This window comes from Erythrolamprus reginae, chromosome 1, assembly GCF_031021105.1.
Source record: "Erythrolamprus reginae isolate rEryReg1 chromosome 1, rEryReg1.hap1, whole genome shotgun sequence".
Classification (NCBI taxonomy): domain Eukaryota; kingdom Metazoa; phylum Chordata; class Lepidosauria; order Squamata; family Dipsadidae; genus Erythrolamprus; species Erythrolamprus reginae.
This window is the reverse complement of record NC_091950.1, coordinates 398,388,815-398,411,281: the sequence shown is the minus strand read 5'-3', so window position 1 is coordinate 398,411,281 and position 22,467 is coordinate 398,388,815. Positions and strand designations below refer to the sequence as shown.

The following is a 22,467-nucleotide window of genomic DNA, read 5'->3' as shown; positions in this document are numbered from 1 at the left end:
ATTTATTCCTTCTGTTGACATTTTGGCCTGGCCAGAAAGAACAATCAGACATCAGGTTGCCTCAACCAGGGTAGAAAATAATAATTTATGTTTAGGATAAAAGGGGAAATTTTCACAAGTACGAGACAATGTGATTCACTCAGGTATATGAAAGGTCCCATTGTGCATATTTTGTTCATTTTTCATCCGAAAATGAAACCAAGAGGTAATTCCAAAATCAGTCAAGTTTTAAAAAAACTTTGTTCCCTTAACCATCTTATTTGATGAAACGCTTAATTAAGCTTAAAAGGTTTAATTAAAAATAGCACCAGAGGTTGTTATTTTTATGCAAGCGGTAAAGTAAAATTCATTTTGTTGCATTTTTGGGTGGCAAAAAATAAGATAGATGGCCACTCCTGGAGGAAAAATCCTTCTCTTTAGTCCATGTTGTGTGCAATACCTCAGATGCACTGCGGCCGTGAAAGTTGCAGGAATGGTTAACTCAAAAGGGGGGGCAACCTTGATTGTCTGCCCACTTCTCTGCTGCCCCCGAAGCCAGCAAATCAGCGGCTTCCTCTACCCCCCTCCTCCACTCCCTGCTCTTGCTTAAAAAGGAGCTGCGGCATTAGCTGTCCCCTCTCAACACAGGGCTTTCAGCCACAGATCTGCTTCTAAGATGGCCCAACTGAGGGTACAGGCTGGCGACATCCAGAATGACTTCATCTATCTTTCACACAACAGGAAGGTTCCCAAAAAGATGTCGTCTATCATGGAGATGAAGGAAATCTTCCTCAATGCTGACGCCGTTTGCTTCGACGTGGACAGCACAGTCATTAAAGAAGAGGGCATCGACGAACTAGCAAAATTCTGTGGTGTTGGCGATGCGGTGGCAGAAATGTAAGTATGATTGTGGTTTGCTTGATGCTTCTGAGAAGAGGGAGCAGACATCAAGATACTTCTTCAGTTCTGTTGTCCAGTTCTTCACTTCAGAACTGAAGAAGCTTCTTGGATGAGAAGCTGAACATCTTCAAGGAGTCCTTCGAGTCCTCGGAGAGGACTCGGAGAGGGGCGGCATACAAATCTAATAAATTATTATTATTATTAAAAACAAAATAGGCCCAGATGGCTTTTGAAAAAGGACCTGTGGATATTTGTTCACCCAAAAGACTGGGTGTTCAGCAGTGTGTTTGACCTGAATCTGAGAAATCGAAAGCCACTGGGCTCTATGCGATGGTAACTGCTCTTACCAAGAAAAAGATAACAATTTATTAAATGCATTAAATTCATAGGTTTAATGTTTGGATTTGGTTGCCCATCTAAAGTCCTGGATGAGAGTTGCTTAGTTTTATCAGATCTTAGTCAGATCATGTACAAAGTCCTCTAATGAAGCTTCTTGAGCAGGTAATTGTGAGCAAGCATCTAACAAGCATATATATACAGATCAGAACTATTTCTAGTCTGAGAAACCAGTTTTGGAACAGATCATAAACACTAAAGTCAAGAAGATGGAAGGCAGGAAAATTAAACAAGGAATATTGCTTCTCTTTGACAGAATCAAGCCACTGCTTTAAATATATTGATATGACAACATATACTCATTTTGAGTTCATCTATTATCTTAAAAAAAACAAAATAATGTTTATTAAGTATAAATATTAAAAAGAACATTTAAAACATTACAATACACACATTGAATACATACAATACAAGCAGAACATTGAACATAAAACAACACATAACAACTTTTATAACTCTTTTTATGGTAAATTGCATTGATGTTAGATTTCCATATATATATACAAGTATGTTAATCTGTATTTCTTTTACAGTTTTCTTCTATTAATCTCTTTAACCTGTAGTTAATGTTACCTGTTATCATATAAATTGTTTCCTTTCCTTACTTATCCTTACTTAAGTATTTATTCTTTAATTAAGAAGTTTATTTCCCTCTACACTTATAATTATAATTCTATACATTTGTACACCCTCTTTTTCCTGTTTTCTTTCTTTCTATCCTTTTTGTAGAACATGTTCCAGACCTTGAAGTACTCTGAATCTTCTTTTTGGTTTAACTCATTTGTTAGCTTATCTAACTCTTTCCTTAGTATGATATCTTAAGTCTTGAGTAATGCAGCTTTGCCTTTTGCATCTCTTCAATATCACTTACAAAGTAATTCCAAAGTTTGCCTGTGCTTTTGCTTGCTTTGGCATTTCACTGAATAATGCAGAGAAAATTATCAGAGTCTGTATCTGCAAAGATTAAAAGACAATTGAGGTAGCTCTGTAATGAGGGAAAAAAGCTTATGTAATTTTATTATCCATCCAAGGCCTTTATATCTCATACTTTCAGTATAACATTCAATTTGAAACTTTTGTGATATTATATAGTTAATCATGAAAATTTCAATTAAACTTCCTGTAAGATTTGTTTCACAATGCCATGTGGATTTTTGAGTACCTCTGGCACAACTTTAATGTACCGTTTAGAAATGCATCTATGGTAAACCTTTAGAATAGCTATGTTTTTAAAGTATCTTTACAAAATAGCTATGTTGTGGTCAATATTGGGCATTTTCAGGACCAAATCTTAATGCTGAGAGATTCTGTTGGATCTTCTGCTTGCCCAAGCCAGAACACAGTGTGAATTGACAATGGATGTGAAAAGTTCCTGTAACTGGTCATGTCTGTCCAAAAAGTTGCTGACCACAGCTGCTATTTGTTATTGCTTCCAGTACTTATGCATTTTTTTCACTGTCCTCTTGTTATTTCTAGTTAAACTAGCTGTGCAAGTTCCTGGCGGGGTATTTTTTTTACTAATGAAAGAGAAATGCCAGCCGGCACTGGGTGTAGTTGAGAAACTATTTAACACTCTTGTGGTACACAGAACATTTACCATTGTTAGGTTGTATAACCATAACAACTTTAATTTCTTTTTTAAAAACCACTTAAAGATCATACCAAAAAATACTATATGTGTCATTTTTAACACTGAAATAGCAGCTGCAGGTGATTGGGATTGAGGCAACATTCATAGAAATTTACCCATCCAAATTGTTTTTTGGGTTTTTATTCTTTGTAAGTCACCCAAAGTCTCAGAGAGTGAGTGGGTGACCATATAAATCTTCTAAGTAAATAAATAATACGTCAACTTAGCATTCGGGAACATCGGGTTCCAGATTTTGAACAACAGCTTGAAAAAGCCAGCATTATCTTCTTTGTGAATTCCATAAACATGTGTTTGGCTATTATGAGGAATGAACTGTCCGAAACTATATCATTTGATACAATGGGGAGGCTTTATATTCTTAAATCACAGAATAAATTTTGGTGGATTTCCACCATATATTCCAGACAGGTGTAGATTTCAAAATTTTTAGCAAGGGGTTCTCTGTCCGGTTGCTGTGGGCGTGGCCATAGTAGGCGTGGCTAGTTGGCCTCCTGCACTGAATGGGTGGGTGGGCGTTTTTGCCCTCCCTGGGCTCCGGAAGCTTTTCTCGAGCCTCCGGGAAAGTGAAAACGGCCTCCCAGGCTCTGGAGGCCCTCTGGAGGCTGGAAATGGGCCCGTTTCAGTCTTTTCTGAACTTCCGGTATGCCCATTTTTCGCCCTCCCCAAGCCTCCACACACACCCTTCACTTACATGCATCCAAAATGGGCCACATGGGGACTCCTGGGAGAGGAGGGGTAGGTGGGGCCAGCCGAGAGTGGGATTTGGGGGTTCCCCGAACTGTACAAAATCTTAGAGATTCTCCTGAAACCCTGCAAACCCCCAGCAGACCACCTGATTCTAGTTTATTGGATTTGTGTATTGATACGTATCAGGAGATACTTCTCCTTATCTTAAAAACCTGAAATGAATTTCTTTGACTCCTAATTTAGGACTCGCAGAGCGATGGGAGGTTCAGTAACGTTCAAGGCAGCTTTAACTGCGCGGCTAGGCCTCATACGACCTTCCTACGAACAAGTGCAGAAATTAATATCAGAGCATCCGCCCCAGTTAACGCCAGGAATAAGGTAAGGAATATTAGGAATGGTTATGTTACGTTGTGCGGTATTCCCAAAATGTATTTTTCCAACAGAGATTGTCGTAGGTCCTTCCTGTGTATTCCTAGGATTTTATGAAAGACATAGACTTGGACCTTTGAATTGGATTTTTTAACACCCCCCTTCCACCCCCGTTGATTAAGGCAATTCATCAAAGCATACAAAACTGCTCCTGAATCCAGCCAAGATTATCTTTGTTGTCCCTGCTTTACCTTGCCCATTGCCAGTTGAGATTAAAATCCATTGCAATAACATTATTTTTTATGGCACTCCAACTGCAGCCAAACTTTGCTTTATCTGCTTGTTTTAAAACTATGATGTGGAATTTGGATTCTGATCTGGGGATTTTCATCTTTGGTTCTGGGTGCAACTGTCTTCGTTGACTCGAAGCTGGCGAACAGTTTGGGTTCCTCCTGGACTCACAGCTCCTGTAAAGAACAGAGTTCTTGCACAACTTTATCTTCTGCATAAATTGCTCCCCGTTTTTAGATCAAGAGACCCTATTCATTTTCATTCATGCCTTAGTCATCTCCCTGTTGGATTTCTGCAGTGTTCTCTATAAATGACTGAGTTCTAATGACTGCAACTGATCCAGAGTGCAGTAGTACAGGCACTTTGGTATGTCCACGTAAGACCACAACTGTGTTCTGTGTGTGCATTGCAATGGTTCCTGATAGGCTTCTGGGTGTGATTCAAAAGTTGGTTATCATCTATTTAAAGTGACCAGATGTCCTGCTTTCAGCGGGATAGTCCTGATTTCTGATCATTTGTCCCGCATCCTGCAGTGTTTGAAAAATGTCCCGCTTTTTTTTAAAGATCAACTGCTGTGCAGAGTTAACTGGCATGGCAGTTGGTCTTCATGGGCATCTCCAGGGTGGGTAGCCTCCCATCAAGCCGCCCCCACTGGCCTAGACCTCCTCCTGGATACAACCCGGGTGGATCCCTGAAGAGGCAGGCGGAACCGGCACCTGGTAGGAGAAAGCAGAAGCAGCCGGGTGTTTGACAAGCCTTGGCAGCTCAGGAGGTTCCTCTTCTTCCTCCGCCACCCGTGTCAGTCCTTCTGGTTGGCTCCTTGGTTAAGAAAGACTTGGGAGGCTCAGCTGCTGAGCCCCTTCTCCTCCCCCACCTCCTCTTTTTCCTCTGCCTCCCCTCCCCTCAATCACGGCACCACCTTAAAACAGACTCTGGATTGCTCTTTTGCTGACCCCAGTCTTGCTGAAACAAGGGGGGAGGCAGGGAGGAAGGGGGGGAGGAAAGAAAGGAGAGAGAAAGAGAGGGAGGGACGGAGGGAGAGAGAGAAGGGGGGTATTGAGCTCCTTCTCCCCCTACCTCCTTTTTCCTCTGCCTTCCCCCCAACTCGACCACAGCACCACCTTAAACTCTCGATCACCCATTTGATCCCAACCTTGCTGAAACAACGAGGGGGAGACAGAGAGAGAGAGGAAGAGAGAGAGAGAGGATGGAAGGAAGGGGGAGAAAGAAAGAAAGAGAAAGAAAGAAAGAGAGAGAGAGAAAAATAGAAAGGGAGGGAGAGGGAGGGAATGAGGGAAAGAGAGAGAGAAATAGAGAGGGACGGAGGAAGACAAAAGAGAGATGGAGAGAAAGAAAGAAGGAAGGAGATAAAGATAAAAATAGAGAGAAGCGGGAGGAAGAGAGAGAGAGAAAGAAAAAAGAGGGAGAAAGAGAAAGAAAGGGATAGAGAAAAAGTAGTCATATAATGACTTCACTTAGGAAGCAACACTGATTGACAATCAATTTCACAAGCTGTTGTGCAAATGGAATAGTTGTGCAAATGGAATATTCAATGAGAATATTTCATTCAGATCTGGGATGTGTTATTTGAGTGTTCCCTTTATTTTTATGAGCAGTATATTTTTTAATTTCTCCTTCATATTAAGAAGTCTACAAGTTTAGAGCTCATTCTGAGCTAACACTCATTATTTTTGCTTTTTTGTTTTACTCTTGTCTACTCAAAAAAGAGAGTGGGGGGAGTAAAATCTCCACATAGCTGTGTAATCTGTGAAAATCACAGACTTTCAGTTCCCATCCTACAGTCATGTGCTACCCAGTCAAGGTCAGTCTCATGACCATAAAAACTGGGCCAAGAAATCACGGTGCCAGGTTTTGATGAACACCCCCGCCCCCTGATCCTTGGACTTATGGCCCTGGTGGTGCAGTGGTTAAAGTGCAGCATTGGAAGCAAAAACTCTGTCCACAGCCTAGGCTTTGATTCTGACCGGGCTCAAGATTGACACAGCCTTCCCTCCTTCTGAGATGGGTAAAATTAGGACCCAGTTTATTGGGGACGATATGCAAATAATGCTTCTTCATTGTAAACTGCCCAGAGAGTGCTATAAAGTGCTATGGAGCGATATATAAGCCTGAATCCTATTACTATTGTTTGTTGGGAGTGTCTGCCCAGAACCTGGCACTGCGTATTGTGGAAATTTGGGGGTATCTCTGCTGTCATTATTAAGGAGCGTGTAGGAAATTTGGGTATCACCTTATTTTGAGTCAATCATTTAAGTTAACAATACCAAATATCCTTATTCCTGGGAGTGCTCATTGTTTCGGGGTCCAAATAAACTGATTGACTGGGCATCTTTTCACTGCCCTGATACTTGGCAAAACACTGCCATAGAGTCTTCTCATATATTTCATTCACTCCAGGTGCTTTAGGTTTTTGATTTACGGTAACAAGTCCCACATAAATATCATCTTTTTCATCCTGGTTGGGGTTTATGCAAGTTGAAATACAATGTATAGGAATTAGAGTAGCGGAGGTTATTTTGGAGGAAGATCTCAGAAGAACTCTTTCTTTTCTTTGCCTAATATACAGTACCTTTCTTTTTAAAAAAAGTTTATTGTTGGAGCCTGGCTTTGTGAGCCTCAAGATCCCTTTGGACCTCTCTTGCTCATTACAAGTCTATTACATAGATAATTCCTCGGAGAGGGGTGGCATACAAATCTAATAAAATATGATGATGATGATGATGATGATGATGATGATGATGATGCAGATAGCAAACAAAAACAACCTGTTTGAATGTATTCATTTCTTTCTCCTGATCTTGTCTCTATTTTTTTTCCTTAAAGAGAACTCGTCAACCGACTCCACCAGCGTGGTGTGCCAGTTTTCTTAATTTCTGGAGGGTTTCAGAGCATAATTGAACATATCGCCTCACAATTAAACATTCCAACAGCAAATATCTTCGCCAACAGATTGAAGTTCTACTTTAATGGTAAAACGTTTCATATGATTGAATTTAAAGCTGATACGGTTGTTGACTTAATAGGGACCAAAGATAATAATGATATCTCTATGATGGGTTAACTGAAGCAGAATTACAGAACATCTCAACTCTGTAGCAAAGGAGGATCAAAAACTGTTCAAAATCTGTTGCTTTAAAAAAATATTAAATATATAATAATAATAGTAGTAGTAGTAGTAGTAATAACAATAAGAACAACAAATCAGAGTTGGAAGGGACCTTGGAGGTCTTCTAGTCCAACCCCCTGCTTAGGCAGGAAACCCTATACTACTTCAGACAAATAGTTATCCAGCAGTTTAATGTTTCCAAATGTAAAATAATGCACTTGGGGAAAAGGAATCCTCAATCTGAGTATTGCATTGGCAGTTCTGTGTTAGCAAAAACTTCAGAAGAGAAGGATTTAGGGGTAGTGATTTCTGACAGTCTCAAAATGGGTGAGCAGTGTGGTCGGGCAGTAGGAAAAGCAAGTAGGATGCTCGGCTGCATAGCTAGAGGTATAACAAGCAGGAAGAGGGAGATTGTGATCCCCTTATATAGAGCGCTGGTGAGACCACATTTGGAATACTGTGTTCAGTTCTGGAGACCTCATCTAAAAAAAGATATTGACAAAATTGAACGGGTCCAAAGGCCGGCCATAAGAATGGTGGAAGGTCTTAAGCATAAAACGTATCAGGAAAGACTTAATGAACTCAATCTGTATAGTCTGGAGGACAGAAGGAAAAGGGGGGACATGATCGAAACATTTAAATATGTTAAAGGGTTAAATAAGGTTCAGGAGGGAAGTGTTTTTAATAGGCAAGTGAACACAAGAACAAGGGGACACAATCTGAAGTTAGTTTGGGGAAAGATCAAAAGCAACATGAGAAAATATTATTTTACTGAAGGAGTAGTAGATCCTTGGAACAAACTTCCAGCAGACGTGGTTGGTAAATCCACAGTAACTGAATTTAAACATGCCTGGGATAAACATATATCCATCCTAAGATAAAATACAGGAAATAATATAAGGGCAGACTAGATGGACCATGAGTTCTTTTTCTGCTGTCAGTCTTCTCTGTTTCTATGTTTCTAACATCTTCTTCTTTGGAGGCTAGCTACAATAATAAATGTGAAAATTCATTCCATACAAGACTAAATCATTTCTTCCTTCATTGTTGAAATTTACATTTAGTAGGTATTTGTTTGAACTCCAAAGCACAGGCCTTCTAATAAGTTTCCCAGTTATGAAACATCAATTGCCCAGGTTATGCAAAACAAGTAATTCCTCCCAAGGGTTAAGATTTGACACTTTGCATTGGCACATGGTAAGAACAAGGGGTGTGTTGCTGAGATCAGCTTGTTTATTGAGCAATCAGCAGGGTCTCTTATCCATTAGTTGATAAAACATACAACTTCAAGGTTAAGATATCCTGCTAGTGATATCCCACTGATATTACAAATTTATAGCTGGGCTCAGCTTATTTGGAACATTGCAATAAACAGGGTCACTCAAGTGTGTGGTACTTGGCATTAGATTAATCACTTTGTATTGCCAGGGGAACAAATAGAAGCAAATGTGGAAAATCATAACTTTCCCACTGTCTGTTCCAACCCTTTTTTGCTTTTAGAGAAGGATAGGAGGAAGCCTGAATATAGACAGAATATAGACAGAAAGTGAGGAATGGTAACTTTCCCCAAATTTTAAATGATGGAATCAAAAGATAATGTGTTTGGGACCTGTTTCTATTTTCAGGATTTAGCTTTGAAATTAATGTCCTAATAATAGACATTTGAGCCCCTGAGCACGTAAGAAAAAAAATTCTTCATCTTCAGAGGAAAATAGTAGTAAGATTATTAAAACAGATTATTAAGACAGAATAAGGATGGCATAATGATATAAAGATCAGAATGGCACTTGAGAAAGACAGATTCTAGACCACCTCAGTCCTAAAATCTTCCAGGGTGACTCTGGGTTGCTCTCATTCCAAGTTCTTGTTGTAGTATTATATACACCATTCTGGTCTTCTGAATGAAAAAAATAAGATATAAATCCATTATGCAGATAAAAACTAGATTTCTAACCAGAGAATGGATTTCCCAGACTTGAAATCTTTTGTATTAGAATTCTGATAACTAGAACTTCCCTAAGGATATTTTTCTCAGTTTCTCAGACTTCTAACATCTTTGAAAATCTCCATAGTATTTTGGGACAGACAGTCAATGGCTTTGTGTCATTTATTTAGGAGAATACGCCGGTTTTGACGAGACGCAGCCAACCGCTGAATCAGGTGGTAAAGGACAAGTCATCAGTTACTTGAAAGAACAGTTTCAATTTAAGAAAGTAGTTATGATTGGAGATGGAGCAACAGACATGGAAGCTTGCCCTCCAGCAGTGAGTATCAAAGATGGACGTTTCAACCACAATTTAATTTTTATTTATTCTTCTTCCTGTTGTTGTAGGGCAGGGATGTCAAACTCGATTTCATTGAAGGGCGCATCAGGGTTGTGACCTCAGGGAGCAGGGATGGTGGTGGCCAGGGGACATGGCCAGCTTGATGTCATTTGTTGAGGCTCTGTTTTCAGCTGTGACAGCCTCCTGAGGTCCTCTGCCAGTGAAAACGGAGCTGGGGGCATACATGGCCCATCTGGGCTCAATTTTCGCTGGAAGTGCACCATGGATTGGTCCTTCTCTGTTTCCAGGGCAACCCCACAGGGCAGATCTAAGGCCTTGAGTTTGACACCCCTGATCTACGGTAGTTTGTGCTGAATTTCCTGTATTTTTAATTGTCCCAGAGATTGGGATAAGCAATATGTCAGAGACCAAGACTGACCAAAAGCTGGGGAACTCCCTCCCATTTAAATGCAATAAACCCCTTATAAATCAATCAGCAGATTTGCCTAACTAGCATATGCTGTATAAAAGTGGTCTAATCCAGCCTTCTGATAAAACACAGATTCACCTGTGTTCCTTTCAACTTTCTCTCTCCAGAAAGATTTAACTGCACATCCCCAACCTTAATATTAACAAAAGCAACTTAATTTACACGTCACAGCCCAAAAATTTGCACACCATTTAGACAAAATGAACCCACAAAGCATGCACAGATGAAACAGGGGAGCCTTTTTAAAAATTCATTTTTGATACATATCTCTTCATAAGAAGGAAAGCATGACTCTCGTTCCTGGTTAATAATTATCACTCATTGTTAATTATTGTCATGTCATTTGTGAGAGGGGAGGCAGATCAGAATGAATAGATCAGAACATTTAGACTTGGCATTCAGAAGCAAAAACCTTGTGCTGGACACGGTAGTTGGCCAGCTTGGCATTTAAGGGCAAATATTTCTGCTTTATTAGATCAGTGGATTTAGATTTGGAATTTTGGATGACCAAATAAAGGAGGGCAATGCAGGGACTTTGGGGTAGGAAAGATATGGCACTAGGGCAGCCAAAATAAGTTATTTCAAAATCATTTCCTCTAAATAATTTTTAACAGTGGACAACACAACATAAAGCAGCGGTGCAGGGGGGCTAAGGATAAAAGATTAAATTATTAAATTAAACCTTTATTACAGCCAAAGACCATCAATATAATAAAGACAAAACATCCAAGAACCGTTTCAGATTCTTTGAGATACTTGGGTGATAAATGTAGTCCTTGACTTACAGCAGTTCGTTGACCATCCAAAGTTATAACCATCACCAAATTGGTTGTCACCCAAGTCAACAAAGACATGCTAGGTGTTGAGGTTCTTGGACTTCTGGAGACAAATGACTTACAGGATTCACGACTTTTGGCTGACCAACCAAAATTGACCCATTGTAACTATACAAAAGATATACATATCTCGCTATGATGAACCCACATATTTGCGAAGAATCCTAGACAGACACAGAAAGAAAAGCAAAACACCTAAGAATTTGGTAGTACTTTCCTGACTAACAGAGTTAATAAAAAACATACATTTTAATAACATTGATTAGTTGGAACTCACACCCTCTCATTTTTGACCATTTTATGGAACCTTTTCCGGACTGAGTACTCAAAGTGCTTGCGGCGAACTCCCCAAATATAATGCACATGCGGGCTCCATACATGCATCCTGGCCCCTACATGCGCATGTGGCCCACCCCTCTGTGCGTGCAGGGCAGAGCCCTTAAGACCAGCTACCTGGTGGGAGGCACAGCAGAGCTGAGCTGGAGCAATGGGCTCACGTGCCCACAGAGAGGGCTCTGCATGCCACAGGTTTGCCACCATGGGTATAGCTCTCATCCTACATTATTTAATCACAGAAAGCATTAAGACAGAAAGGCAGGAATTCCACAAGTGTTTGAAAAATTTGCCCGACTATTAATAACTTTATTTTTTCAAATGCCCATGTGCCCAAAGCATTTAATTCTCCTAAGAATAAACAACCGTTCAGTCTTGCTTTTCATAAGTGTTGCTTTTTCAGTTGTTACTAGAGGATGAGGACACATTTCCAATTTGTTCATGACTTGTGAATTCTGAACTGGTCTCTGGGGAGAGGAAGAATAACCCGTAGCTTGTCTGTTTTGTGTTTGCCCAGGACTGTTTCATCGGCTTCGGGGGCAACGTCGTACGGAAACAAGTAAAAGAAAAGGCAAAGTGGTACATCACTCATTTTGACGAGTTGCTGAAAGAACTGGAAGAACGATAAATTATTAACTAGACTTATTTTATTAATACTTATTGTAGGTATATATATATATATATATAATTATGCAATTAAACGTATTGTTATTTGCAAATGGATGTGTTCTGGACGGTTCATTTATGACTCTGCAGGGGGTCCTAGCCATCACTAATTTCATTTTACATGGATGTTCGGAGGAAAATGATTCTGACCCACGTATGAGGAAGTTGCACCTGTATAAAAATCATAGCAAAGTTTTATTTGGTATTGACAATGGGAAGATAATAATAACAATACATCGCCAGTCTCTCAGAAACTGTAAGCAGTTTTGTTGCTGCTGTTGTTAGTTGCAAAATTTTGTCTGACCGATCGCAACACCATGGACAACGTACCTCCAGGCCTTCCTGTCCTCTACCATTCCTCAAAGTCCACTGAAGCTGATGCCGACTTCTTCAGTGACCCCATCCAGCCACCTCATTCTCTGCCGTCCCCTTCTTCTTTTGCCCTCAATCTTTCCCAGCATTAGGCTCTTCTCCAGTGAGTCCTTCCTTCTCATTTGGAGGCCAAAGTATTTGAGTTTTATCTTAGGATCTGGTCTTTTAAAGAGCAGTCAGTAAGCAGCTTATAAATTGTTAAAAACATTTAATAATAATAATAATAACAACAACAACAACAATAATAACAATAATAATAACAACAACAACAATAATAACAACAATAATAATAATGTCAATACAACATAGCAAACGAGATCACTATGCTGGATTTCGTATTTCATCATCAGTCGGGCGCTTCCCAAGCACCTAGGACTTCGTGATGTAGTGGCAAATTATGTTTGCTGATCCCAGTAAAGCGGCCTTTTGCAATTGACAGATGGAGATTTTGTCAATTCTGATGGTTTTCAAATGTCCGCTGAGATCCTTTGGCACTGCGCCCAGTGTGCCAAGTACCACTGGGACCACTTTCACTGGCTTATGCCAGAGTCGTTGCAGCTTGATTTTTAGATCTTCGTATTTCACTAATTTCTCTAGCTGCTTCTCCTCAATTCTGCTGTCTCCTGGGATTTATTTATTTTATTTATTTATTTTATTATTTAGATTTGTATGCCGCCCCTCTCCGCAGACTTGCGATGTCAATGATCCATACTTTCTTTTTCTCCACAATCAGAATGAATTATTATTATTAATATTAATATTATTATTAATTAGATTTGTATGCCGCCCCTCTCTGAAAACTCGGGACGGCTCACAACAATAATAAACAATGTACAAATCCAATATTTAAAAACACAATTTAAAAACTCTTATAATAAAATAACCACACAACCCAATCAGACCATACATAAACCAAAATAGTTAGGGGGAGATCTCAATTTCCCCATGCCTGGCGGCAAAGGTGAGTTTTCAACAATTTGCGAAAGGTAAGGAGAGTGGGAGCAGTTCTGATCTCCGGGGGGGAGTTGGTTCCAGAGGGCTGGGGCCGCCACAGAGAAGACTCTTCCCCTGGACCCCACCAGGCGACATTGGAAACAACAATCAAAAGAAAACATTAAAATTAAAAAAGGACAAAAATGACAGAAATGGCATCTTCCTCATCCGTACCTGTAACATCCCAATACTGGTCTGAACACAAACAATATTTTTCAACAATAATACCTATCCCAAAGCTCAGCCTGTACCAGCACAAAACTTTCTTCAGATATTTCAGCTCTATAAAAGTTCCACAGAAATCTACAGCAACTCCAGGAGGAAAATACTGCCAAGCAGCTTTCCTTCTTAATCTTCAGGCAGGAACAATGGTAGTATTATGCTGGGAGTTGAAGAGCTTGGCCCATGGCAGGATTTCTCTTGGAGAGTTTACAAAAAGAACCCTCACCCCATCCCCTCCCTTTGCTTTTTCTCATATTCCTTTTATAGTGGTAAGAGTTTCACATCCAAGTCTTCATTTTTTAAAGCTGAGCATTGATTAAGGCTCATCGTTATAAATGTTGGGATTCAATCTGGGAAAATATATCCTCAAAGTTTTATTCTTCATATTCACTGCCAAGAACAGGGATAGATTAAAACTTCTGGAATTTCTGGATTCTGGGAGTTTTGCAGCCCTTGAACAGAATGCCTTTCGGGCACAATAGATAATGCAGCACTGGCTGAGATAGCAAAGGGCAGGTTTTTCTTTCCTCTGTAGACCAGAGGTCTCCACGAGCAACTGTGTTCTTTTCGCTGAGGATGTAAAACTATTCAACACCACGGACAACACATCTACTCTCCAAAAAGACCTCGACTTTGTCTCAGATTGGTCTAATACCTGGCAACTTCAAATATCAACCAACAAATGCTCTACCCTCCACATCAGCAAAAAGAATCCAAACCTCATATATAAACTGAATAAACAAAATCTCACAGCCAACCCCCACTCAGTAAAAGACCTTGGAATACTAATATCAAATGACCTAAGTGCTAAAGCCCACTGCAACAATATCGCCAAAAAGGCTTCCAGAGTTGTTAACCTGATCCTATGCAGCTTCTGCTCTGGCAATCTCACACTACTCACCAGAGCCTACAAAACATTTGCCAGACCCATCCTTCAATACAGTTCTTCTGTCTGGAACCCATACCACATCTTGGACATCAACACCCTAGAAAACGTCCAAAGATACTTCACTAGAAGAGCCCTTCACTCCTCCACTCGAAACAGAATGCCCTATGAAAGCAGACTATCAATCCTAGGTCTAGAAAGCTTAGAGCTACGACGCCTAAAACACGATCTAAGTATTGCCCACAAAATCATATGCTGCAACGTCCTGCCTGTCAATGACTACTTCAGCTTCAACCGCAACAACACAAGAGCACGCAACAAATTCAAACTTAATATTAATCGCTCCAAGCTTGACTGTAAAAAATATGACTTTAGCAATCGAGTTGTTGGAGCGTGGAACTCATTACCTGACTCAGTAGTGTCAACCCCTAACCCCCAACATTTCTTCCTTAGACTATCCACGATTGACCTCTCCAGGTTCGTAAGAGGTCAGTAAGGGGCATATATAAGTGCACCAGCATGCCTTTCGTCCCCTGTGCAATTGTCTCTCCTTATCCCATATATCATATATCTTTTCTCCCTCTCATATATCTTCTCCTCTATTTTCATATCTTTTCTTGATATATAATACTTCATGTCTATTCTCCTCAATATGTATGGTGTATTGGACAAAATAAATAAATAAAATAAAATAAATAAATAAATAAATAAATAAAATAAACTTTAAGAATTGTGGACTTCAATTCCCAGAATTCTCCAGCCAGAAAAGCTGGCTGGAGAATTCTGAGAATTGGAGTCCACAAGTCTTAAAGTTGCCAAGTTTGGGGACTCCTGCAGTCTAGGTAACAACACTATAATTTCAGTATTTCAGAATTTAAGGTCGTCCATAACTGCTCAACAGGGGAAAAAAAGAGAGAGAGAAAGCAGAACATAAAAACTGTGCTGGATTAGTGTAGCAGTTATTTTGTCCAGCGTTTCTAAATGATAGAGGTCTCTGACCTCTAATGCTATTACAGCACAGACAACAGAGGCCAGGGTTTGTGAACCTTGGCAGCTTGAACATGTGACGACTTCATCTCCCAAGATTCCCCCAGCCAGTCCACCTATCTTCAAGTTACCAAGGTTGAGAAACTCTGGCATAGAGAGTGGTGAAATCTCCAGCCTAATGAAAGTGGAAGACATACGTTTTATTGTAACACGCTCTACATGGGGCTACAACTGAAGAGCGTTTGGAGACTACAACTGGTCCAAAATGCAGCCGCACGAGCGGTTGTGGGTGCACTTAGGTACACCGACCTTACACCAATCCTCTGTGGACTGCACTGGTTCCCAGTTGGTCTCTATATGCAATTCAAGATGTTGGTCATTACCTTTAAAGCCCTGCATGGCTTAGGGCCAAACTATCTTCGGGATCGCCTTCTACCACAGACTCCCAGCAACTGGTAAGGGCCCACAGAGTCGATCTTCTCTGGTTCCCGTCAGCTAAACCAGTGTTTCCCAACCTTGGCAACTTGAAGATATCTGGACTTCAACTCCCAGAATTCCCCAGCCAGTTAATGCTGGCTAGGGAATTCCGGGAGTTGAAGTCCAGATATCTTCAAGTTGCCAAGGTTGGGAAACACTGAGCTAAACAGTGTCAGCTGGTGGGTCCACGGGGGAGGGCCTTCTCTGTGGCTGCTCTGACTCTCTGGAACCAGTTACCTCCTGAGAGCCGAACTACCCCACCCTACTGGCCTTCCGGAAAGCGGTAAAAGCCTGGCTTTTCTGGCAGGCCTCGGCTGTTGTTCCGATGATGGTAATCGAGATCCAGCCATAAATGGTATGCATGGGTTTCACTGTTTTATTTTAATTGTTTTTAAACCAACAAACAAACATGCAATAATATGTAACAAATTTGCAGACTATAGCCCATAAATACTGCTGCACAGCAGTGAAATCTGCTTACCTTCCCTACTGGTTTGGAAGTGCGCGCTTTGCCAGCTCTGCTCACACACGTGCCAGTGTTACATGTGCTTTTTCACCCTCTGCACAGGCACAGAAGGCTTTGTGCATGTGCAGAGGGTTAAAAAAAAGAACATGGCAATATCTGAGCAGGTGGGTACGGCCTCGCACCGTGGCCACTACCGGTTTTCAAACCACTGCCGGCCACCGCTACCAGACAGTATGCCAGAACTGGTAGTATTTCACCCCTGCTGTTCACAAATCTTTGTTTAATAATAAAGTTGTTAGCCATGAAGTTCTCTGCTTTCAACTTTGCAAACTGAAAGAACGGGGTAGGACAGTGGTTCTTAACCTTTTTAATGTCATGACCCCTTAATAAAGCTCATGTTGTGGTGACCCCCAATCATATGCCTAGCACCAATTCTCCCAACAGAGCTTTAAACTGATTGGCAGGAAGGTCAGAGGGACATCCCCACTGTAAACGCCTGATTGGTCGGATTGTAAAAATATGTTCCAAAGTGCCAGAATAGAAGCTATAGTTCCTAACACCATGGAAAATTTGTCTTTTCTCATGGTCTTAGGCGACCCCCACGAAAAGGTCATTCGACCCCCAAAGGAGTCCTGACCCACAGGTTGAGAACCACTGGGCTAGGAGAAAGGACTATCAAAATATAGTTATTTAGTTACATACTTCTTCTTCTCCTCCTCCTCCTCCTCTCCTTCCTCCCCCCCTCCTCTAAATTGCTCTAAAAGTTCAAAAAACAGTCCAAGGACATGTGTCTGTCTGACTTGACGATACATCACATGCTTTTCTGATAATTGTTTTGCCAAACTCATAATACAGTTCTACATTATTTATCAAACTTTACATAAGAATAATGCCAGGTTTTATATAATATGATCAAGTTTACAGGTTCTCTCTTAATTTCTTTTTAACCCAAAGCCCTGGTTGGGTTCCTAGAACATTCTTAAGCAGATTAGTTAAGCACCAAGCAGATGCATATCTATAACAAGCTAAACTTGGCATGCTTGCTTTTCTGTATCTTAGCATGCTGTGTGAAGTCCGCTTGTTTATCTTATGGTTCGATATATTGCATGATGAAAGAAAGTGGGTTGCAGAAGTTCACATGAATGCAACATATGTCTTTGTATGGCCTAAACCAGCCATTAGATATTTTCTCCTTGCTGGCAGGGCTTGTGACACTGGGATTATGTTTTCTTGACTTGATCAAATGGTTCTAAACAGAGATACAGCTTTGTAATAAATGTGACAACATTTGCAGAAAAAGCAAGGAACAATATTCTTTAATAGATAAAACAGATTAACAGAGTTGGACGGGACCTTGTAGGTCATCCAGTCCACCCCCACCCCCACCCCCAGCTCAAGCAGGAGACATTACCCCATTCCTGACAAATGGCAATCCAATATCTTCTTAAAAACTTCCAGTGATAAAGTTCCCACGACTTCCGAAGGCAAGCCGTTCCATTGGTTGATTGTTCTCACTGTCAGAAACTTCCTCCTTATTTCTAGGTTGAATCTCTTCCTTGGTCAGTTTCCATCCATTATTTTTTGTCTGGCCTTCAGGTGATTTGGAGAATAGCTTGACTCCTTCCTCTCTGTAGCAGCCCTTCAAATATTGGAACACTGCTATCATGTCTCCTCTGGTCTTTCTCTTCACTAGACTATCCATGCCCAGTTCCTGTAACCGTTCTTCATATGTTTTAGTCTCCAGTCCCCTAATCATCCTGGTTGCTCTCCTCTGCACTTTTTCTAGAGTCTCAACATCTTTTTTATAGTGTGACCAAAACTGAATGCAGTACTCTAGGTGTCGTCTTACTAAGGCTATATAGAGTGGTATTAGTACCTCACTTATCTTGATTGTATCCCTCCGTTAATGCAGTTTAGGACTGCATTGGCTTTACAATCTGTTCTGCCGGCTTCTAGTACAAGCCTCCAATGAAAAGGAAATTGGTTCAAAACAGATACCTTCTCGCTTAAAAGTCTGTGCTGACCAATTGCCCCCCATCTTCACCTGAATCTTAAATAAATCGCTAGAGTTGTGCTATGTTCCTTCCTGCTTCAAATGCTCTACTATCATCCCAGTGCTGAAGAAGCCCTCCATCAAGGAACTGAGTGACTACAGACCAGTTGTCTAACATCTGTAGTTATGAAAACCTTTGAAAGGTTAGTGATGTCCCACTTAAACACCATCACGGACCCACTGTTAGACCTCCTGCAATTTGCTAACCAAGTAAACAGATCAATAGATGATGCTGTTAATATAGCTCTCTCTGCACTACATCCTACAACATCTTGAATCTCCAAAGACCTAGGCAAGGGTCCTCTTTGTAGACTTTAGTTCAGCATTCAATAGCATCGTTCCAGACACTCTTCTAACTAAGCTAAACTAGCTACAGGTACCTGAGCAGTGGAAGTGATGTGCCGGTGTCTGGAGGCTGTTGGGGTCTGGATGGGTGTCAACAGACTCAAACTCAACCCTGATAAGACGGAGTGGCTGTGGGTTTTGCCTCCCAGGGACAATTCCATCTGTCCATCCATAACCCTGGGGGGGGATCATTAACCCCCTCAGAGAGAGTCCGCAACTTGGGCATCCTCCTCGATCCACAGCTCACATTAGAGAAACATCTTTCAGCTGTGGCGAGGGGAGCCCAGGTCCGCCTGGTGCACCAGTTGCGGCTCTATTTGGACCGGGACTCAATGCTCACAGTCACTCATGCCCTCATCACCTCGAGGCTTGACTACTGTAATGCTCTCTACATGGGGCACCTTTGAAAAGTGTTCGGAAACTTCAGATCGTGCAGAATGCAGCTGCGAGAGCTATCATGGGCTTCCCTAAATATGCCCATGTTACACCAACACTCCGTAGTCTGCATTGGTTGCCGATCGGTTTCCGGTCACAATTCAAAGTGTTGGTTATGACCTATAAAGCCCTTCATGGCATCGGGCCAGAATATCTCCGGGACCGTCTTCTGCTGCACGAATCCCAGCGACCGGTTAGGTCCCACAGGGTTGGCCTTCTCCGGGTCCCGTCGACTAAACAATGTCGTCTGGCGGGACCCAGGGGAAGAGCCTTCTCTGTGGCAGCCCCGACCCTCTGGAACCAACTCCCCCCAGATATTAGAGCTGCCCCCACCCTCCTTGCCTTTCGTAAGCTCCTTAAAACCCACCTCTGTCGTCAGGCATGGGGGAATTGAGATTTTCCCTTCCCCCTAGGCTTACAAAATTTATGCATGGTATGTTTGTATGTATGACTGGTTTCTTAAATTGGGGTTTTTAAACTACTTTTAATATTAGATTTGTTGATATTGTTTTTTACTGTTTTTAGCTGCCCCGAGTCCATGGAGAGGGGCGGCATACAAATCTAATTAATAAATAAATAAAATAAATAACATACTTGTAATTGGATCATAAGCTTCCTAACAAATAGGAAGCAGCAGGTGACGCTAAATGGAATCACATCAGATGCCTGTACAATTAGCAGAGCACACCACCCCCAAGCTGTGTTCCCTCTCGTCTTCTCTCTCTATACCAATGACTGCATCTCTAATGATCCATCTGTTAAACTACTGAAGTTCGCAGATGACACAACAGATCGGCCTCATTCGAGACAATGATGAATCCGCATACAGATATGAGGTTGAACAACTAACCTTGTGGTGTGACTGGAACAATCTGGAACTGAATACACTCAAAAGCGTAGAAATTGTGGTAGACTTAAGGAGAAACCCAACCATACTTCCCCCTCTTACAATGCCAGACAACACAGTATCAACAATAGAGAGTTTCAAATTTCTAGGTTCTTTAATTTACAAAAATCAGTAACACGACATGTGAATGCAAGGCCACATATGCACATCTTTTCTACCCAAACTTTGAGCCCGTTCGACAAAAGGATTGCATGGCAATTGGCACACTTTTGTTGGCCAGGGTAGGCTATTAAGTCACTGATTGGTGAAGCTGGGTGGATGTCACTGGCCAGTCAGCAAGTTCAAGGGCTTTCATGGAAAAATTCCACTGTTTGGAATTTGACAGACAAAACAAACAGCTGATGTTCAGGGTCAGGGAACAGCGGGGACACATGTCAGAATCACTCCGATGGGGGATGATCGGATGATGCAACACCAAACCTTCACTTTTGCAACGGAAGAGCAAAAACAAAAATAGGAAGCCATATTGCTAGACACAGCCTAGTGCAGTGATGATGAACCTTTTTTTGCTTGGGTACCAAAAGGGTGAGTGCGTGTGCCCACACCCATAATGCAATGCCCTTCTCCATGCATATGTAAACAACTCCCTATGCTGCCTCCATCCCATGCCTATATGTAGGCCTCACTGAAGCCTTCAGACTTCCGGTAGGCCCATTGGGCAGTTTTTCCCCATCCACAGGCTCTGGAGGCTTTCCTAAAGCCTGGGGAGGGTGAAAAAAGGCTCCCTCCAACCTCTGGAAGTCCGAAAATCAGCTGGGCAGTGGTAGAGCTGACATAGGGCAAGGCCTTGTGTGCCCTCAGATATGGCTCTGCATGCCATCTGTGGCACGAATATTATAGTTTTGCCATCACAGGCCTAGAGCTAACTCCATGCTTACAGACATCTAGACTTGGGCTTTGCCAGCCCAAAGGGAAAAGCAATGGAATCTTATTGAGATCTTTTTCCTCTCACAGGTAAGAATGAATAGAAAACCTTAGGATTTGTTTTTTTAAATAAATAGGGATACACAATTACACTACAGGAGAGTCTAGTTCAGTGATGGCGAACCTATGGCACGGGTGCCACAGGCGGCACACAGAGCCATATCTGCTGGCACTCGATCTGTTGCCCTAGCTCAGCTCCAACATTCATGTATGTACTGGCCAGCTGATTTTTGGCTCTCAAGAGGCTCTGGGCAGGTGTTTTTGGCTTCCAGAACGCTTCCAGGGGAATGGGGGAGGGCGTTTTACCCTCTCCAGGCTCCAGTGAAGCCTTTGGAGCCTGGGAAGGGCAAAACATGAGCCTATTGGGCCCACCAGAAGTTGGGAAAGAGGGCGTTTCTGGCCTCCAGGGGGCCTCCGGAGTGTGGAGGAAGCTGTTTTTGCCCTCCCCAGGCATTCAATTATGGGTATAGGCACTCGTGCATGCGCGATTACATGCACGCACATTCTTTCGGCACCCGAGGCAAAAAAGGTTCACCATCGTTAATCAAGTATGGGACTCAAACCACTATCAAGGTTTGCATGAACGTGGATCTGCTTGGGCTTGACAAAGAAGCCGTGCCTACCTTGATTGGCAAGGAAAATTCATGGCTATCTAAAAAGATCAAAGCACAGCTTTTTTGAAGATGGAGTGGAGAAAGCAGATAGCAGCTAGGACCTATCAACAGTCTCCCAGCCACAAAGACCCATTGCAAGTGGGAATGCATTATCAGCATAATTTGGGGAGAGACAGTGATAAAGGACCTTTACTGTCATTGCATTGTCTAATTTCCATGTGGAAGGCTGACTTCTCCCCGTTTCTAAGAGGTCTGTAACGGGCGCGCATAAGCACACCATTGTGCATACCGTCTCTGTCCTATTGTCCTCTTTTATCGTTACTTTTTACTTATGTTACGTTTATACAAACTCTACTATCTTATACATGTTTGACAAGTAAATAAATAATAAATAAATAAATAAATTACTTTTTATAACATAGGAAATAAATGATATTGGTTCCAGATATTTGTAAGAAATAACTGCTTAAATATATGTTGCAATCAATTTCAATTTCCTTTGTCTGAGTGCCCCAGAAAATATACACTGCTCAAAAAAATAAAGGAAACATTTAAACAACACAATATAACTCCAAGTAAATCAAACTTCTGTGAAATCAAACTGTCTACTTAGGAAGCAACACTGTTGACAATCAATTTCACATGCTGTTGTACATATTCAACTTTGTACAGAACGAAGTATTCATTGAGAATATTTCATTCATTCAGATCTAGGATTTATTATTTTATTTATTTATTACTTAGATTTGTATGCCGCCCCTCTCCGCAGACTCGGGGCGGCTCACAGCATAGCACAA

General features: G+C 41.5%; 1 protein-coding gene across 1 annotated transcript; it reads left to right on the top strand.

Moving 5' to 3' along the window:
• Nucleotides 1-605: 605 nt before the first annotated feature.
• On the top strand, nucleotides 606-12,042 carry PSPH (phosphoserine phosphatase). Its single transcript, XM_070735060.1, has 5 exons — nucleotides 606-876; nucleotides 3,857-3,991; nucleotides 7,118-7,263; nucleotides 9,516-9,664; nucleotides 11,841-12,042. The coding sequence occupies exons 1-5, from the start codon at nucleotides 656-658 to the stop codon at nucleotides 11,949-11,951; spliced, it is 762 nt and encodes a 253-aa protein (XP_070591161.1). The 5' UTR covers nucleotides 606-655; the 3' UTR covers nucleotides 11,952-12,042.
• The last annotated feature ends 10,425 nt before the right edge of the window (nucleotides 12,043-22,467 follow it).

What these genes read in the sequence shown, in the direction of transcription:
- PSPH (XM_070735060.1), top strand. Translation starts at nt 656, where the DNA reads ATGGCCCAACTGAGGGTACAGGCTGGCGACATCCAGAATGACTTCATC. An exon ending in GGCGATGCGGTGGCAGAAAT is followed by an intron (nt 877 to 3,856) that starts GTAAGTATGATT and finishes CTCCTAATTTAG; the next exon opens with GACTCGCAGAGCGATGGGAG. An exon ending in ATTGAAGTTCTACTTTAATG is followed by an intron (nt 7,264 to 9,515) that starts GTAAAACGTTTC and finishes TCATTTATTTAG; the next exon opens with GAGAATACGCCGGTTTTGAC.